This window comes from Amphiprion ocellaris, chromosome 1 (assembly GCF_022539595.1).
Source record: "Amphiprion ocellaris isolate individual 3 ecotype Okinawa chromosome 1, ASM2253959v1, whole genome shotgun sequence".
Classification (NCBI taxonomy): Eukaryota; Metazoa; Chordata; class Actinopteri; family Pomacentridae; genus Amphiprion; species Amphiprion ocellaris.
Genome location: NC_072766.1, coordinates 3,819,090 through 3,836,010, shown reverse-complemented (window position 1 = coordinate 3,836,010; position 16,921 = coordinate 3,819,090). Strand labels below are relative to the sequence as shown.

Below are 16,921 nucleotides of genomic sequence, written 5' to 3'. Positions count from 1 at the left end.
ATGGTTGCATTATTTTAGAAAGAATCTATTTTTAGTGCTAAAAACATTTGTACAGTCTCCAAATTTCACAACACACTTGGGACTGTAAAACACACTGTGACTGTCCTGCATGAGGTCACAATCCAAAGAAACTGTACCGCTAGACGTTACAACATGTGTGTGAGGAGGATGGATTTCTGCATGCGTAGAATAAGTCATAAATCTTCAGTACACAATTAAAGAATGACGGCAAAACTGAATGTGTTTTGGCAAGGCAGCGAGTGAGTGATGGAGCGTGCGTCACCTTCATGTTGCCCTCTGCAGAGCCAGTGACGAAGAAGTCCTCGAAGGCATCCAGTGCGAGGGCTTTGATGGCTGAGTCATGGGCCTGGAAAGTGTGGAGCAGCTGCCTCTGGCGGATGTCGAACACACACACAAAGCCCTTTCTGCCTCCAGTGATCAGCAGCTGCTGTTTAGGAGCATACTGAAGCACAGTGGCCCCGTTCTCGTGGCAGGGGAATGCTGCCGGAGTGGGTGGCAAGAAATGTGAGATATGATCACAAAGCAACTTGAAATTTGGAAGAATTTACTGAAACTGTGTTTGGATATTTGGGAATTCTTACCATGGACCATGGTATTGCTAGGTGAAATCAGAGTATCCCACAGGCAGACATTTCTAGGGATAACACAAGCAAAAATGATATTAGGCTGCTAATAAAAACAGAAAACAAGGAGTGTTTGTGTAATAGTCGTGCAGATGCCGACCTGTTGTCATTGGACTGTCCAGCTGTGGCGATGAGGCTGGAGGACGTGATGAAGGCAAAGTCGCCGCAGGTCTTAGTGTGGCACTGCCAACTCTGGCAGCAAGAACAGGACAAGAAACACCACATACTCACTTCAAATGTTTACATTTTATGTCGTTTTGATGTTTTGTGCTTGCTGGGATGATAAATAAGGAGGTGAGGGGATGGGGCGTGACCTCACCAGGTAGGGTTTGGGGTTGGAGGACGTCTGGTTGACTTGCCAGAGACTGAGGAAACCCTCTCCATCAGCGACTCCACACTACAAGAAGTTTCCAAAGCAATGAAGACAATCACAGAAAATAGACAAAACACAGCTGTTACTGTGTGTGTGTGTGTGTGTGTGTGTGTGTGTGTGTGTGTGTGTGTGTGTGTGTGTGTGTGTGTGTGTGTGTGTGTGTGTGTGTGTGTGTGTGTGTGTGTGTGTGTGTGTGTGTGTGAGTGTGTGTGTGTGTGTGTGTGTGTGTGTGTGTGTGAGTGTGTGTGTGTGTGTGTGTGTGTGTGAGTGTGTGTGTGTGTGTGTGTGTGTGTGTGTGTGTGTGTGTGTGTGTGTGTGTGTGTGTGTGAGTGTGTGTGTGTGTGTGTGTGTGTGTGAGTGTGTGTGTGTGAGTGTGTGTGTGTGTGTGTGTGTGTGTGTGTGTGTGTGTGTGTGTGTGTGTGTGTGTGTGTGTGTGTTTGTGTGTGTGTACCTTATTGCCCTGGGAGTTGAAATAGAGCCGGGTGACTCTAGCGTTGCCTGCTTGTCTGAAGCAAATGAGCTGCTGAGGTCTGTTCCATTCAAACATTCTCACACTGCCGTCCTGAGCACCCGTCATGTCTGACGCACATCCGAGCAAACAGAAACAAGCCAAAGGCAGATGAGCAATAGATGCAAAACAGTGAGAAAGGAAGAAATTCACTGAAAGGTGTTGGTATTTAAAATGTGCTGTAGACTGGTGACAGCCTGCCGTGCACAGGCCTCTCTGTGGCACTTACAATACTGATATATGGGATGGGACGTCATTCTCTTCACGTTGTTTAGATTCCTCTTCATAATCTGAAAAACATCAATAATAACATACATTTATCTCAGAACACCGGACGTCTAGAATGCAAAGTTAGATTTTTAGGTATGCCCTGTATTGGAGACCTCATTCTGTCCAGTTCTCTCAGCACATGACCCCTCCTCACTGGACTGTGAGCATTTCAATATTCTTATGCTGAATTACACTTTAACACATGAAATGCTCCATCTGTTAAACTTGACCTGATTTAATCTGCGTTCAGAGATTTCACCTTGACTCAATCTTACGCTCATTTCTGCTACGTCTCCACTGAATTTCAGATGCATTTGAAACACTGCTGTTTAACTCGTTGACAGCTTTTACATCTGCATATTCGTGAGTATAACTTAATTTTCCCTCTAAACATTGTCTTTTCTGTTTTATCGATTATAACCCTACATTCCGTTATCAACAGTTTATGTCTTACTGTGGTTGTACTTTGCTTCTGAACAACACACTGCTCTAAGTTCAAACACTAATCACCAAACTCAGTAGACAGTTCCAACACATTGCGGAAAAACTGCACGAAATACTAACGTGTTAAACCACAAAACAGCAAATAGTAAGTTCTCTGCTTCAACCCAGAATTTATTGACACAGAAGAAAACATAGAACAGAAATAGGAAGTGTCATGATAGGCTGCACATCAGGAGATGAGGATCCACTGACTGTTAAATCAGGTGTAAAATAACTGCAAACTAACAGCGCACTGAAAGAAGCTCCTTCAGGAACCCTCTGAACGTGTTTGACAACCTCTGTCCTGTCTTGTGAGTGTATCTACACATTTATCAACATGGCTGGGACATGGAGAACCCTCGCTGTGTGTCGGTGTGACGCAAATCTGTACCTTGGGTAGCCGACTGTGTATCAGCATCTACAGACTCAGCAGGCCAGCTGTTTAGTCGACATCGCTCTGTTTCACTTGACATTGATAAGAATTAAAAACACAAACATTGCCTGAAACTGTGCACAGACTACAAAATGCACAATAAAAATGTAACTGTAAATTACCTTTTCAATTCTGAACCTTAAGATTCTCTTGTTCACATTTGCTGTTAATAAAAGAACTGCAGAGTCATACCACAGCTTCGATGCCATTTACAGGCTTTAAAACAGAACTTGGTTTCCCCCTACTGGTCTGCACTGAGAACTGCATGCCTGTTACTACCTGGTTTCGTTGTGTTTGTGTAACTGTGAGCGTTTCTAAGTGAAGGAACTCGTACCACACTGGCTCCCATGCTGGTCTGACCACTACCGAGCCAAGGCATGGATGCAGAGACTGGCATCTGTGGCGGTGCAAAGGGGACAGAGCTCGCCTGGGCGATGTTGGTGTGAGAAGAACGATGGTCGATGTCATCAGAGCTGTAAAACAGAACAGAACTCATCACTTAGGGCAGATCTTTGATGAAAGTTAAAGGTTGGTGAGGTTTTAAGGGGTAAAATGCCCTAATCTGTTTTGAATCTGACCTGCGGGACTCCTTATCAAAGTCGTCCCCTATCCAGGTGTAGGGCTGAACAGCCACAAGAGTAGACACATCCACCTCCTGGACATCATGAGTGGAAGCCAGCACTATCTCATTGGAGTTAGCCTGGGAGAGGAAGGAAGCAGGGAGGAGAAGGACAAGGTGAGACAAGGTGAAGGGTGTGCTTAGCAACGGTCTCCTCTAATTTCCAACAAAGAAACTGATATGTATTATTTTATTCAGGAGGAGCTTCCTGGAAACTGTTATGTAATTTAATACAGTCTCACAGTGGTATCTCTATTGACCCTTTAGTTAGCAACAAAACACATAGTTATTTCCAGGAAATTATGAGTCATAAAGTGTTTTCCAGTGCTTGTATTTTAATCACACACACGCAACTGACCTTATTGATGGCAAATGCCATGATGATGTCAGACTCTTTGTGAATGATCTTAGCTTTTCCTCCTGGATAGCCCAGATCTGCCTCCACCTGAAACAGCCAAGAAAACCAATACATCATAGCTGAAGAGACACTGATGCTACAGTAAGGGGCTCCAGGACCACCGGGTGGTAATTTGTAAGAGTAATACTTAGAGGCCTATTTTGGTTTTTATGAGAACTTACTTCCCAGACACTTTATTTGAGGTGTTAAGCTGCTCCCAAGTGATTCCCACTTCAGTTAAAGACAGTTTAATGCACAGCTACATTCAAAAGAGTAATCATAGGGGAATGTCACATGTAGACGTACACAATTAAGTATTTACAACTTCAACTGCTGATTTGGGTTTCTGATGTGACAACACCCGCACAATTAGCAAGCCTCCAAGCCCTGACAGTGAGCATGCACGTTAGTAGGTCTACTGTGTGTGCCAACTCTCTTAAACTCTTGCTTTTGGCTCCAGGAGAATCAGTCCAGCTACAGAGGAGAGAGGAGTGAGAAACACGGGGAGACGTGTTACTGGTAAGGGATCGGATGTGAGGTTATGTGAATGCATGTCAAAAGTGTTCCGGTGAGTGGAAAAGATTAGACGGTAGATCTAAGCCTCGGAGCTTTAAGTAGATTTTATGCCAGAAAAATTGCCGGAGCAGTCGCTATGAGGCCAAGCTGGAGAGGAGACGTCCAGCGCTACACTCAGTCTGGTGCTCCCTCTAACATGCAAACCACAACCATGTGCAACTGGTGCACTTTTATTTTTTATGTTTAATGCACTTGCTCCTTCCAGCTTGGCTTTGCAGTGACTCTGCCAGACAGACAGAAGAACAGACAGAGCCAGGGCCTGGGCTGGTACAGTAAATGATACTACCTTATAGGGACTGCTAGCTCCTGCTATGCAGTGTGGGCTTATACGGTCCATATGGTTCTCTACAGACTACACAACACACACAGAGGCAATATAGACACAAAACACACCAACACGGCACGACACAAAACACATGCACAAACACAGAAAAATAAAACATGGAATGAAAAGATAATGAGGAAGGCTGACAGGATCTTGATGCATACTTGGTGACAAAATGTAAATTGCAAACTCAAACCCCCTCTTCTGCATGGAGTAGGATGAATGGAGATATGAACAGTGGATCTGACTGTCACAGCTGGTTTTTAAGTAATCTGATTACTCCCAGTAGCAAAGACTGCTATAACAGTAAGAAACTAAGTACATTAGGACAATAATCTCTGGAGGTTTTTCTAATTTTGGACTGGCATGAGAGTGATAATAATGATTAGTTCCAGATATCGCAGAAGGCAGTGAACTGGCCTGTACTTCAGTACAAGATGTCCAGGGAATCAAAGCAAAGATAATGATGATAAAAAAAAATTCAGCAACAGAGATAAATGCTCACTGACCACTTCTCTGTCTGTTGTAGTGAACTAATAGAGTCAGAAGATTTGGGTTTCAAAATGCCCCACATGTAGATTTATATGTTATGCAGTCATTTATTGAGGCAACTGATCAGTTTAATATTTACTATTAATCTATATTTATTTCCAAGCATAAGACTGTGGAAGTGCATAGTGGATAGAGTGCAGTTCCTTTTCATTCTTATGGATAACATGGTACAGACATGTTGTACACTAAGAAAATGAATTAAAACTAAACTCCATATTGAATTAGTTAGTTGTACAATATTTGACTAAATGAAATAGTCTTGTTCAGTACAAAAATGACATTACATTATTGCTTATTTTATTTAAAAAAATAACAACTTCTATCCTCTGAATTTCATAGCATGCCAGTGGGTGTTAAAGTCATATTAGTTTTTATAGAAATCACCAAAATGACATCATTTCTAATAGTCAGAATCTGTAATGAAGACAGTGCTATTTTAGCTAAATTAGTTTATTCAATCTTATGTTCTCTCATGTAATTTGCCAAAAAAAATTATGAGTTTGCAGTAAACACATTTGTTAAAAAAATTAAAAAAATTTTTTTCGGCTGAACTGGGCTGAACTGCAGACTGTGTTTACTCAGAGCAGATACACAAACAAGACAAGACAATATTGTCTCATAGAACTGGAACAATTTAGTTCAGGGATGCGAAAAAACAAAATAAAACAAAGACAAACAAACTTTTGGCAGAGATATGAGCTTTCAGTAAAACAATGGCAGGTTTATTAATCGTGAACACTGAATAGGGGAAAAAATAAACAAAATTTTATTGAGGAATTTTTCCTACTAACCTCGCTCTGCTTCCTTTTCTTAGTAAAGATGTAACGGATCAAAGTCTCCTGGAGAATTTCTTGTTTGACCAAGAAATGCCAAAGACGTCGGGCTGGAAAGGACTGGTGGTTCTTTGTCCTAAAGAAAAAGTAAATACAAACAAAAACAAGTTAGACCCACTCATTATGTATTTTCAATAACATCAATTACAATATGATCCCATATTTAATGCATGATTGAAATCTGTATTTGTTATGAGCTGTGCAAAATGGTTAAATCATCTTATTACTTTCCCTTCCTCCGTATTATCTACTTAAAACATTTTGACACCTAAGCGCGATAAATGGTATATAAATTAGTTGTGTAGCTGAAGTATTTTAGAAAGTTGTATATGATTACATAAATGAACTTAACTTTAGGGCATTATAGAAAGTATGGCATTAATTTAGCACTGATATTGTTTCATTTTTGTATTTTTGAATTCAAATGTACGATTTCCAAAAAGCTCTGACTTGTGGACATACAATCAAAGGTAACGCTAGCCACAATAGATGCACGATGCGCTAACACCAAGGATTTTCTTATTGTTGTGGTGACATTGCCTAATTATAATAATAATAATAATAATAATAATAATAATAATAATAATAATAATAATAATAATAATAGTAATTCAGTTGATCTTCAATTCCACAGATGCTTGTATTCACACTTTCAACCAACAGCAGAATATTTGATGGGCTTTGATTGTGGCTAAAACATCTGCGAGTTAGCAGAAGATGCTCTAGAAAGTGAGCAGATGTGGTGGACTGTGAAGCGACTGCGCAATATAAATGGATCACCTGGCAAACAATGAGGGAGCAGGATTATCCAACGTTTGAGTTCAGAGTGAGGTCCCACCTGTGTCAAATTCTTACGCGCTTGTGAAGCTGTGAGTCTATCTAGTTGTGGGAAGACTTGAGGAAGGCAGAAGTAAATGTCTTCATAACCTAACAACTTTCACTTTACACCTCCAAGTTTATAATAACACGATAAAAAAATTATTTTCACCATATGGGACCTCAAAAAGAAAAATAAAACACAGATGTCGCAGTGTAAAATCTTTTCTCAGCGTGTTTATATTTTTGTAAGCTGTATATGAGTTATTACTCACTTGAAGGGTGTGTTGTCTGGCTCCAGCATGGCCTTGTGTCGCAGTATGGCAGGGCCACCTCCAGCACTGAGGTCAGTAGGGTAAGTGTTGATGTAGTTAGGAGGTGGGCCGTCAAACTTGTTCATTCGCTCCAGCAGAAGCTGTTCCCAGTTCTCTAATGTTTTCAATACGGCGTTGCAAAGAGGGGAACTGACTGGCAGGTCTGTGACACAAACACACATACACATAGATAAATGGGATACAGGCAGCAGAAACTGCAAGAAATAGTTTACACGGGTTTAGTTATGTCAGTCAATTATATAATTCATAGAAATCGTTCTAAAAATATTTCAAAATGTTAAGTGTATCCTCATGCAGAATAAATCTTGCTGCAGATTATATTCTTAGCGTGTACCTGTGAAGTCAAGGCCAGTGAGAGGGATGAAGTTCTTGACGTTGTGATGAGCCAGTTTCACCATGACCAGGCGGATCAGAGCCCAGCTATACACCAGACGGACAGGATTAGAATAAAATCTGAAGCACAGGGTCCCACACTGCATGTCATAAAAGCAGGAGAAGCTGGACCCTACCTGTAGGAGTTGGGGTCAGAGTGTTCGGTTATCTGAGTGTCAGAAAGGAAGGCGTCATCGTCGTCTTCATCATCCTCAGCGCCGCTTTCGTCTGAGTCACACAGAGCATTGCTGTCTGACAGCGGCAGGAAGGGCTGAGAGGGACGAAATAATGATGGGAGAGAAAAATGCAGATGACAAAGGGCAGACAGAGGCAGACAGACTGAGGAGTAACTTTTTAATAACCTGAAGACTGTGAATCATAGAATTCATTATTGAATTCATTCAACGCCTTACTTTAGCCACAAAGTAGTCCCACATGCTCAGCTCTGGGGGGATGAATTTCTCCCTGTAGGCCGGTCTCTCTGTGGGTACGGGAGGTGGGGTGGCCGGCGTCTCCTTTACAGGGCGTCCAGGAACCAGCATCCTCATGTTGAATCTGCGTCGGTATCGGTCCACATCCTCTGCTGGTTGCTGAGGAGGAGCGACTGTTGGGGAGGAGAGGAACAAAGAGACGGCATCTTTAAAACACAGTGAACCACGATGGGCTAACTAGCAGGGGACTGCAGTGTGCTGTGGTTTTGTTCAAGCAGTTTTGACTCATTTAAAATCCAAAAGAAGCACAAGAAATAGATCAGAAGGAAAGAACTGCATCCACACCCACTCGGAGCATAAAATACTCTATATCAGAGACGTAGCTCCATTGTAAACTGTTAATAATGTAGTTTCTGTCTGTGTATAAATCAGATCTATGGCTTTGAGTCATTACACACAACTGAAAATTGACACACTGGGAAAAAGGGAGATGCAAACACAAACACTTAGGATGGAGCCACAGGGCAAGACACACAAGGTTGTGCACAAACCTGCACCATTATCCTGGGTGACTATCTCTGACATTGCACCAGACAAAACAAGACAAGACACAAACCAGAGTAGACAGTGCAGTGAGACACACAGATACCACGCAGTCCATTACATAATTGAATCAGTAAATGTTTGGCGTAGTGCGTGGCACAAAATACACACAGAAAACACATCAAACAAATATGGCAAATTTGTTGAGCAGTCATGTGCTAAGCATTTTCGTGTATCCACAGCACTTGAGGGAGGAAAGCATGATGAGATTGGCAGCTGGAACAGGTTGTGGGTGTTAATGAGTGTTAATTAGAACATGAGAGGGAGGCATCCATGTGGAACATTTCTGGATAGCCATGTGTTTGTGACCATGCAAGTTTGCAGTGACCCTCTAAAGGGCAGAGTTTTAACAAGTGATTACTATCAACAGGCTGGCATTTAAGATTGCCTCTCTTCTAAAAGAGCTCTTCAAAAGGCTCTTAGCCTCACTGAGAGTTGCCTCAAACTCTACAGAGATATGGAGTCTAAATGCCAGCCACTATCTTTCTCCCTCACAAATAAAATGTGAGTTCAGAATGCTCCGGCCAAATGAATATGGATAACAGCATCAGGTTCAGTCAATAGATTGAGACTTTTACATCAGAGCTATTCAAGATATCGCTTAACCCTCTGAACCCCAAGCAGTGTCTGAGCATTTTTACTCCTGTCACAATTTTCCTCACTGTGGGCTCATTTTTCTCTGTCACATAAAGTCCTGCACCTCTGTGGGAACAGCACAACCATGTTTGGCAATAGAGAGAACTCAACAATGTATATTTTGCGGTATGACAACGTTATCATGGCCACTGATTTTACCAACACTGAAAAAATGGCATCTCTACATACTATAGCTACTATACTGCTACTTTACTACTTACATTTTTATTTTATCTTCATATTTGTCTCCTTTCTGCTCTATGTAAACATAGTCTGCAGATGAGGCCAGTTAAGCTGAAAAGTCTCTGAAGATTACTGTTAGTCGCAACTAAGTCACAAATGGCTTCACATGTTTATTTATTGACTGTTTTTTACGGAATCTAGTTTTTGTAAATGGTTTATTTTTGACAAATTCTTAAATGAAACGTAGGATGAAATGATTTTGAGGAAATATCACAATTGTAAGACCAGATTTGGTTATTTTTTCCAACAAAACTGAAAATTACACATGATGAGTTTAAGAACCGTTGTAGAAGTGAATATCTAACAATTTGATCTGTTTTTACAGTTCAGTTTCTGGCTATAATAAATGGTGAAATTTTGATGAGAACATGCTTTTTGAACACACGGGTGGAGTTTTGGGGGTCAGAGGGTTAATTTCTACACATCTAAAAACCCTATGTAGGCAAACAGGAGAATCACGTCACACAGGAGCTAGTATCAGTCTATATGTACTAATTAAATCTACTACAACCCGCTGATATACACTAGCAAAAATACAAAGGTTGGTGTTCATAGCTCACAGGAGTATTTCACTGGTCTTAAAACCTCTCAAAGTGTACCTGGTTTAGCCTCGGATTCAGATTTAATCTGAGAGGGCTGCTCAGCCTCGGCCTCTGAACCCTCCTTGCTAGGCCCAGCTGTTGCTTCAATGACATAACACGATGAGCACAGAGGATGTTACAACATGTACATGCAATGCAGTTCAAACACACACACGCTCACACAAACACACACAGCTGATGGCTTATCGTAACACTGAACAGAAATTATTATGTCTTCATAGCACTAGTGGGCTTTGCTGTTTGTAATGGGCATTCAGTAGTAGCTGCACGAGAGAGAGGGGGTAAGTCAAGCATCTGCGACAATGCAAACCCGTACAATTACCATGCACTGCAATCCTGCAAACCAGCACTGCAATCCACCAGCCCAGTTACTCACAGCTGGCCTTAGTTGCAGGTGCCACAGTGCCCAACCCCTCTCCCCTTGAAACAGGAGGAGGGGGTCGTTTGGGGCGCTGGGCTTCAGTGGGGATGGGAGTGGGGTTTTGGGTGAGGTTGCTCTGCTCAGGTCTTCCTGTCTCTTGAGACTCCTCTGGCCTGGCTGCCTCAAAATCAGCTGGCACTGGGACACAGGGCAGAGGGCACACTCACACAAGACACAACACACCAGCAGCGGCATCTTAGGAGCATCAACAGGACAGGACTAGGTGAATAGATGTGGAATTATATGGACAGACCCAGAGGGATGGATGCGCTGCCTTAGATGCATTTGAGCAGAGACATTTCAGGATGTAAAAAGCCAACAGAAAGGGGAGAAGAAGAGAAGTGGCATTAAAGAATAAAAGCAAATATCATAAAGGAGGACCATAAGAAAGGCTTAAGACAACAAAGACATGATGGAAAAAAGATATTAGTAATAAACTAGAAAATAATAATTTTACCTGGTGGGGCCTCGGGCCTCTTTGGCTTAATGATGACTTTGGCCCCTCCTCCAAAGACAGCGGCCCACATGCGGTTATTGAGTGGATGTGCTGCCAGACGGAACAGTTCATTGCTGCTGTGAGTGCCCAGGCCGTGGATGAGCAGTGCAAGATAAACGGCCACAACCGCTTCGCACAGCAGCACACTGAGCTTTGGCTGGTCCTCCTCCCTCGCAGACGTCAACAGAGAAATCAGGGATGACACACCTGCAGAGAGGAGACACACATCCACACAGCATGACATTCATATGAGACATTAACCTGCAATTTTCAAAAATAACTTCTACAATCAAACAAAAACACCTCAACTGCAAAATGAAGAACTCATTTCTGAAACATTTGCATGATGGCGTGATCCGTCTCAGTTTTTCCATTTCCTTCCCACAGGCCATGAAGCTCCTATTATAGAACACCATCTGCCTCTCTGCATAAACACAGACTGCCTGTTTTGCTCTGCTCTTTCTCTCCTGCTATTCATGTTCTCTCTCAATCATGTCTTTGATGCTCACACACGTATGCCACGTTCCCGTCCTATGCATCCTGTGAGGATTCTGGAATATGATCTAACCAGACTTCAATCTCATTATAACTATGATTGAGAGCACGGCAGCAAAAACGTCAATGAAGAATCAATCCTTGCCACCAAAAAAAAAAAACAAACAAAAAAACCCTTTATTTTCTCCATTAAGTTTAGAGTCTAATTAAATCACACCTACAAAATGCCAGTGTTTAGTAAAAGAGGAGACTTTGTTACCTGGCCACTGTGCAGGAGCAGAGTTGGGAGTGATATGTTCTTCAATGCTTTCTGTGCGGAGTCGCTTCCTCTCACTGAGTAACAGGCCCTGGTACACCATCCCTGTAAACTGGTTGGCCTCTGTTTGGCTGCTGCAAAGTCCAAACAAAATATGCGTGTTCAACCTTTTGGGAAATACACCCATGATTTTTCTTTTCTACAATAAACTTAGGAAGCATTTCATTCTAGATTAAGCTGGAGTCAAGCTAAGCATTAAAAGCAAACTTCCCAAACTGATTTCTGTGGTGTATTTTCACTGCACAATGAAACCAACACAAAAAAAGATCAAGATGTTGTGAAGAGATTTTTGCAGGGGATGTTGCTGCAGAAACCTTTGGCACTGCAGAGAAGATGAAGTTACCTGTAGCTATGGCTGTCACACAGTGCTTGATAGACACAGGCAGACAGAGAAGCTGCTAGTGTGTGCAGAGAATTCACCTGAGGGTGAAAGACACATTTAATTATTCAACATCAAAATGAACAACCACATGACTGGGAGAAAGGCTGCAGTTTCTGTACTTAATATGTATTTAATTAGAATGCTATTTGAGTTCTGACCCGATCCTCCAGGATTTCAGGATGTGGCGGTGCCTCCATGAACGTGATGGTGTGGAGGATGTCGTGAATGTGGTTGCTGAGGTGGAGAACAGGATTGGCTATGACTGTCTTGGTGGGGGCAATGCAAGCTGAGAGTAGAGGCAGTGTAGTGGGCAGAGGCAGAGGAGATTGCAGCTGCTTCACAGTGGTCTCCTACAGAGTAAAGCAGAAGATGTCATTTTGCTGAAAATTATTCTGTGTTAATACACTTCAGAAGCATACATTGTATGTGATTGTGTGTGTACGTACCTGCTGGCTCTCCTGCAGTAGGAACAGAAGCTCCATGCGAACAGAGGTAACTCCTCCTCCCTTCGCTCCATGAAGGCTGCAGTAGGACAGGAACACCCTCAGCAGGGCCTGGTTCTTCCTAAGCCATGCCTTGCGCCTCTCAGAGTGCTGCTGCTTTGCCTGAAGGCGACGGCGCTCCATCTGGTGACGCTCGTAGGCTCCAGCCTCTGTACGCTCCAGTGCTTCATCGGATATGTCCACTGATCCTGTGCGGTCTCCCCAGCGCTCCACTTCTGAATCTTCCTCTTTCCCCTCCACCTTTGTGTTAACAGTAGTTATGGTGAATAAACATGGTTAACCAGGAAGAAAAACGCACTTTTGAAAATACCAAGACTACAAGAAGTTTTAAGAAAGTGTACCTTGTAGTTGCAGATCTTATGCATGGCTGCTATCTCCTTCTCCAGCCAGTTGTAGAGCTGAAAGCGCAGCTTCCCTCCATCCACCTCAAAGCCTGTGGCCAGCGTACGCAGCTCTGTCATTAGGATCTTCAGACAGGCACGGAACTTCAGTTGCTCTGCTATCACATCCACCTCAGACTCACCCTGAAATATAGGAGAGTGAGTTACAGGAAAAGGCCAGGACTCTGCCGGCTCGCTGACCCTACAGGAGCATTACTTTGAAGTCCAGAATATTCGCAGCCGCGGTAATTCAAGTCTGCAAATGGTCTAGGGGAAATTCGCTGCAGGTTTCCAGATTTCATTTTTGGCTGATGACTTAAACTAAAGATATCCTATTTGTTTTTAACACAGAGGAGCTTTATTTCATTCAAGAACTTTGTACAAAACAACTCCTAAATAGACTCAGACTCAAAGCCTCTGCATTAGTATAATTAAGGACTGAGGTCTTACGGTAAGCCAGATCCTCTCCTGACTGAGTGCCAATTTTGTCTGGCATGATAAATCAAAACAAGCTTTATTTGAATGTAAAATTATGCTTAAGAAACAGAAGTCCCTAGGTAGACAATGATTTGTCTTCACAAATGCTGTTCAGTGAGGTTCTAGGTAGGTTATTACCTGTGAGTCCTCTCTTTGCAGTTTGGGGCCACCGTTCTCTGAAGCTATGGTCTCAATCTCTGGTTTCTTCATGGTCAGACCATCATCATCCTCCTCATCTTCATCATTGTCCTTGTCATCTCCCCAGTCTAGCTTCAGTTCATCTTCCTCCATTTTGACCACAGGTTGGCTCCAGTCCAACCCACCGGAGCTATCATTTCCTCCCCAGGCAAGCGAAGGTGGTGCTGGGGAGCCCCAGTCCAAACCTCCCTGGGTGCCATTCTCCAAAGGTTGGTTTGCATTTAAGTTTGCCTTGGATGAAGCTTTGCTGAGAGGTGAAGAGCCAGATTTTTTGCTAACTTTGGGAATCTTGGAGAGCACTTCCAGTGCCAAAACTGGGCAGCCAACCTACACAGATACATGAAAATGTGTTATACAAGTTTTGCATGTTAGCTTTTACAGTAAACATTGTATTAGACTGTAAAATATAGCATCAGCAAGTGACAGCATCAACGGACGAAATGTTCCAACTGTATCAGAGGAACTGGGTCAGAGTGAGTACTGCTAATGGTCCCACCTTGAAGTGTGCATTGGCAGTAGTGAAGAACAGTTTGCGCTCTATAAGGTTGATCTCGTCTGCACTGCTCTTCTCAGCGGTGAGGCCCACAGTAGTTGCTGTGCCTTCTGGATTTGCAAAGTGGCGACGAATGATCAAGGGGTGTGTCCTTAAGTAGTTATAGAAACTAAAAACAACTGGGTTGCAAGATTTCACCATCACATCTGCCATACAAGAAGGATGAAGATAGGAGAGAGAAAAAAGAAAATGCCTTTAGGTGTGCACAATGCACATAATAAGCAGGTTTTACTGGGTTTTGTTATGTAATACTGACTAAAATGTCTGCAACTAACCCGGGTTCTCATCATCGTCTTTGGGGATTCGCTCCAGGAGTGTGTCCAGGGCTCGTGTGTAGTCCTTCATGATCCAGTAGGCTATGCTGCGTAGGAAAGGGTCAGGGTGCAGTCTGGAACAGTGGTAACCACTCCCGTCTCTGTTACAGCCCAGCACCTTCTCATACAGGAGGCCTTGGCAGGTGGATGAATTCTCAAAGTCAGCCTCATACAGCCTTGCTACTATCATGGCTAACTGGAGATCCTCCATCTTCTCCATCAACACCTATGCATAATGAAATATTAAGATTTCTTAACACTGCAGGGTAAGTCAGAAAATGCAGAAATTGAAGGAATTTTTAAGGTAGTCATATTCTCTGTTACTAACACAAGCAACTGAAACATTCAAAGCTTACACTTCCTTTTCTGCTATCTGTCTATTTTGACTGTGTGGTGTAGAAAACCCTGGCCAAGGAAAACTATGCATGATTGCTGTGCATCTTATCAGCGTAATTTAGGCTTCTCTCTAGTGATTTAAAGGCTGCAGAATAACTCGCTCTCTCAGCAACAGATATCTGTACTGTTGGTGATGCAGTGCTTTAATTCTCAGACTGTCACTTTCACAATTGTATTGCCACTGTAAGGAAAACAAAAATGGATTGTCGGAGTAGAGTCAACTGTAATAAGCACTTCTGTCTATCTTTTGTAGGGATAAAAAAGCGAGTGTGTGAGTGTGTGTGTGTGTGTGTGTGTGTGTGTGTGTGTGTGTGTGTGTGTGTGTGTGTGTGTGTGTGCGTGTGTGCGTGCGTGCGTGCGTGTTTTTGTGAGTTCAAACCTCTATGGCGTCTTTGAGGGAACCAGCTAACAGGAAGAAGGCAGCGGACTGTTCAAAGCGCTGCTTTCCCAGCAGAGAGAAAGCATTTTTCAGTGCTGCCTTCCGCCAGCGGTCTTCACTAAAGTTGTTCTTGAAGAATGTAGTCATCTTCTCATCATGCTGAGACCTGAGAGGAGAAAATCACACAGCTTTGTATAACATAGTGGTTCAGCAAGAAACTTCCCTGAAATTATACTGCAATGCATGTCAAAATAACTACATGCTCAGAGACAATATCCTACCTGAAGAGCCCCCACAGGACAGCTTTCTTCTTCATGGCCAAGTAGAACAGAGCAGCATCTAAAGGGTCATTGTGCCTCTGGAAAGCAGCTTTACCTAACTGGTTACACAGAAACAATACAGTTATTGAATCAGTAGGTTTTCACATATCATCTGTAATTATATAAGTGTGCTTCAAGCAAAATGAGAATCAAAATATCAAACTGGTCTAACTACAAATCATTGCATATCCCAGTATAAATAGTTCTCTTATGTAGCTACTACTAAAGATCGGTGTATATTAACCATTTGCTTTGTTTAACAGTGCTCTTTGCAACAATATTAGCTGCTTAACAATCTGTATAAATGATGATTTCTTATGGGAAATTAATTATGGCACAGAAATTAATGCATAGTATTGGGAAGAGAACAAAGTCTGGAGAAAAAAACTTCAAAAACTGTCATGGTATTAATTCCTCATCATTTGTACAGGACTGTGATACATTGCTATGTATAAGTGATTTTGTCGTCCTCTGGAAAAATACAGTTTGCACTGAAATACTATTGCCTCTGGGTGTGTTAATAAATTATTACCTTATGTTGACCTTTTAAGTGTAAAAAATATCTTTCGCTATAAGCAAGACGGGAATAATATAATGATTGTCCTTGGGAGCATTACTACCAATGAGCGGACTCTATTTGTCTCGATGAAGACATAAATTTTTGTCCAGCACCTAAAATTTACCACATTGATGCGAGTGCTTTTTGTATATTTTTTTTGCCTGTATTTGTCAACTAACCTGTTCAGTTTCGTTTTCTATTAAATTGCCAATGCTTACATTATTCTTTTAAAACTAGAAACTGTCAACCAATTAACAAAATACAAGAACTGAAAATATACAGTAGTTACATCATCAGGTGATTAAGTTTTAAATTAAATCTGAATTAAGCACATAGTATAGATTAGTCTAAATTTGCCATGGTACCTTCTCCACCATTTTCCTCAGAGTGTTGATGTTGCGTATCCACCAACCCACTCCTACTGCCCTCAGCTCAGACCACTGTGGGTCGCCTCTCTGCATTGCTGGGATCATGTTCAGCAGCTCCTCTTCCGCCTCCGAGTGGAAGGCCCATGCAAAGTGGCATGTTGAAAGGCCTGCCATAGACACAGACAGAGGGGAAAAGGAGTAGGAGTGAGCAAGATGGCTCCCAAAGTCAATCCCAAAATTAAACAAAGAGAAATAATGCCATACAGAACAGCTTTTTTTTTTTTTTTTTTTTTTTTTAACAAATGTGTCACAA

The 16,921-nt window shown here is 42.3% G+C and overlaps 1 protein-coding gene across 5 annotated transcripts in view; it reads right to left on the bottom strand.

Moving 5' to 3' along the window:
• The window catches only part of dmxl2 (Dmx-like 2), a 42,598-nt gene that overhangs the window by 2,908 nt on the left and 22,769 nt on the right, over nucleotides 1–16,921 (bottom strand). For 2 of the 5 annotated variants that reach the window (XM_023265945.3, XM_023265947.3), the window contains exons 27-54: nucleotides 16,606–16,775; nucleotides 15,643–15,740; nucleotides 15,362–15,527; nucleotides 14,548–14,812; nucleotides 14,216–14,418; nucleotides 13,660–14,046; nucleotides 13,006–13,188; nucleotides 12,608–12,904; nucleotides 12,320–12,511; nucleotides 12,123–12,199; nucleotides 11,723–11,853; nucleotides 10,930–11,175; nucleotides 10,428–10,610; nucleotides 7,950–8,140; nucleotides 7,674–7,807; nucleotides 7,499–7,584; nucleotides 7,105–7,306; nucleotides 5,972–6,089; nucleotides 4,590–4,655; nucleotides 3,689–3,775; nucleotides 3,290–3,411; nucleotides 3,046–3,184; nucleotides 1,755–1,815; nucleotides 1,469–1,596; nucleotides 964–1,041; nucleotides 745–836; nucleotides 603–655; nucleotides 284–501 (exon numbers count right to left, since the gene is read on the bottom strand). In XM_023265945.3, the coding sequence (XP_023121713.1) occupies nucleotides 284–501; nucleotides 603–655; nucleotides 745–836; nucleotides 964–1,041; nucleotides 1,469–1,596; nucleotides 1,755–1,815; nucleotides 3,046–3,184; nucleotides 3,290–3,411; nucleotides 3,689–3,775; nucleotides 4,590–4,655; nucleotides 5,972–6,089; nucleotides 7,105–7,306; nucleotides 7,499–7,584; nucleotides 7,674–7,807; nucleotides 7,950–8,140; nucleotides 10,428–10,610; nucleotides 10,930–11,175; nucleotides 11,723–11,853; nucleotides 12,123–12,199; nucleotides 12,320–12,511; nucleotides 12,608–12,904; nucleotides 13,006–13,188; nucleotides 13,660–14,046; nucleotides 14,216–14,418; nucleotides 14,548–14,812; nucleotides 15,362–15,527; nucleotides 15,643–15,740; nucleotides 16,606–16,775 (4,373 nt within the window). Of the gene's footprint in view, nucleotides 1–283; nucleotides 502–602; nucleotides 656–744; nucleotides 837–963; nucleotides 1,042–1,468; nucleotides 1,597–1,754; nucleotides 1,816–3,045; nucleotides 3,185–3,289; nucleotides 3,412–3,688; nucleotides 3,776–4,589; nucleotides 4,656–5,971; nucleotides 6,090–7,104; nucleotides 7,307–7,498; nucleotides 7,585–7,673; nucleotides 7,808–7,949; nucleotides 8,141–10,048; nucleotides 10,133–10,427; nucleotides 10,611–10,929; nucleotides 11,176–11,722; nucleotides 11,854–12,122; nucleotides 12,200–12,319; nucleotides 12,512–12,607; nucleotides 12,905–13,005; nucleotides 13,189–13,659; nucleotides 14,047–14,215; nucleotides 14,419–14,547; nucleotides 14,813–15,361; nucleotides 15,528–15,642; nucleotides 15,741–16,605; nucleotides 16,776–16,921 lie in introns of all 5 variants that reach the window. The other 3 variants (XM_035946286.2, XM_023265948.3, XM_023265949.3) reach the window with 3 other exon arrangements.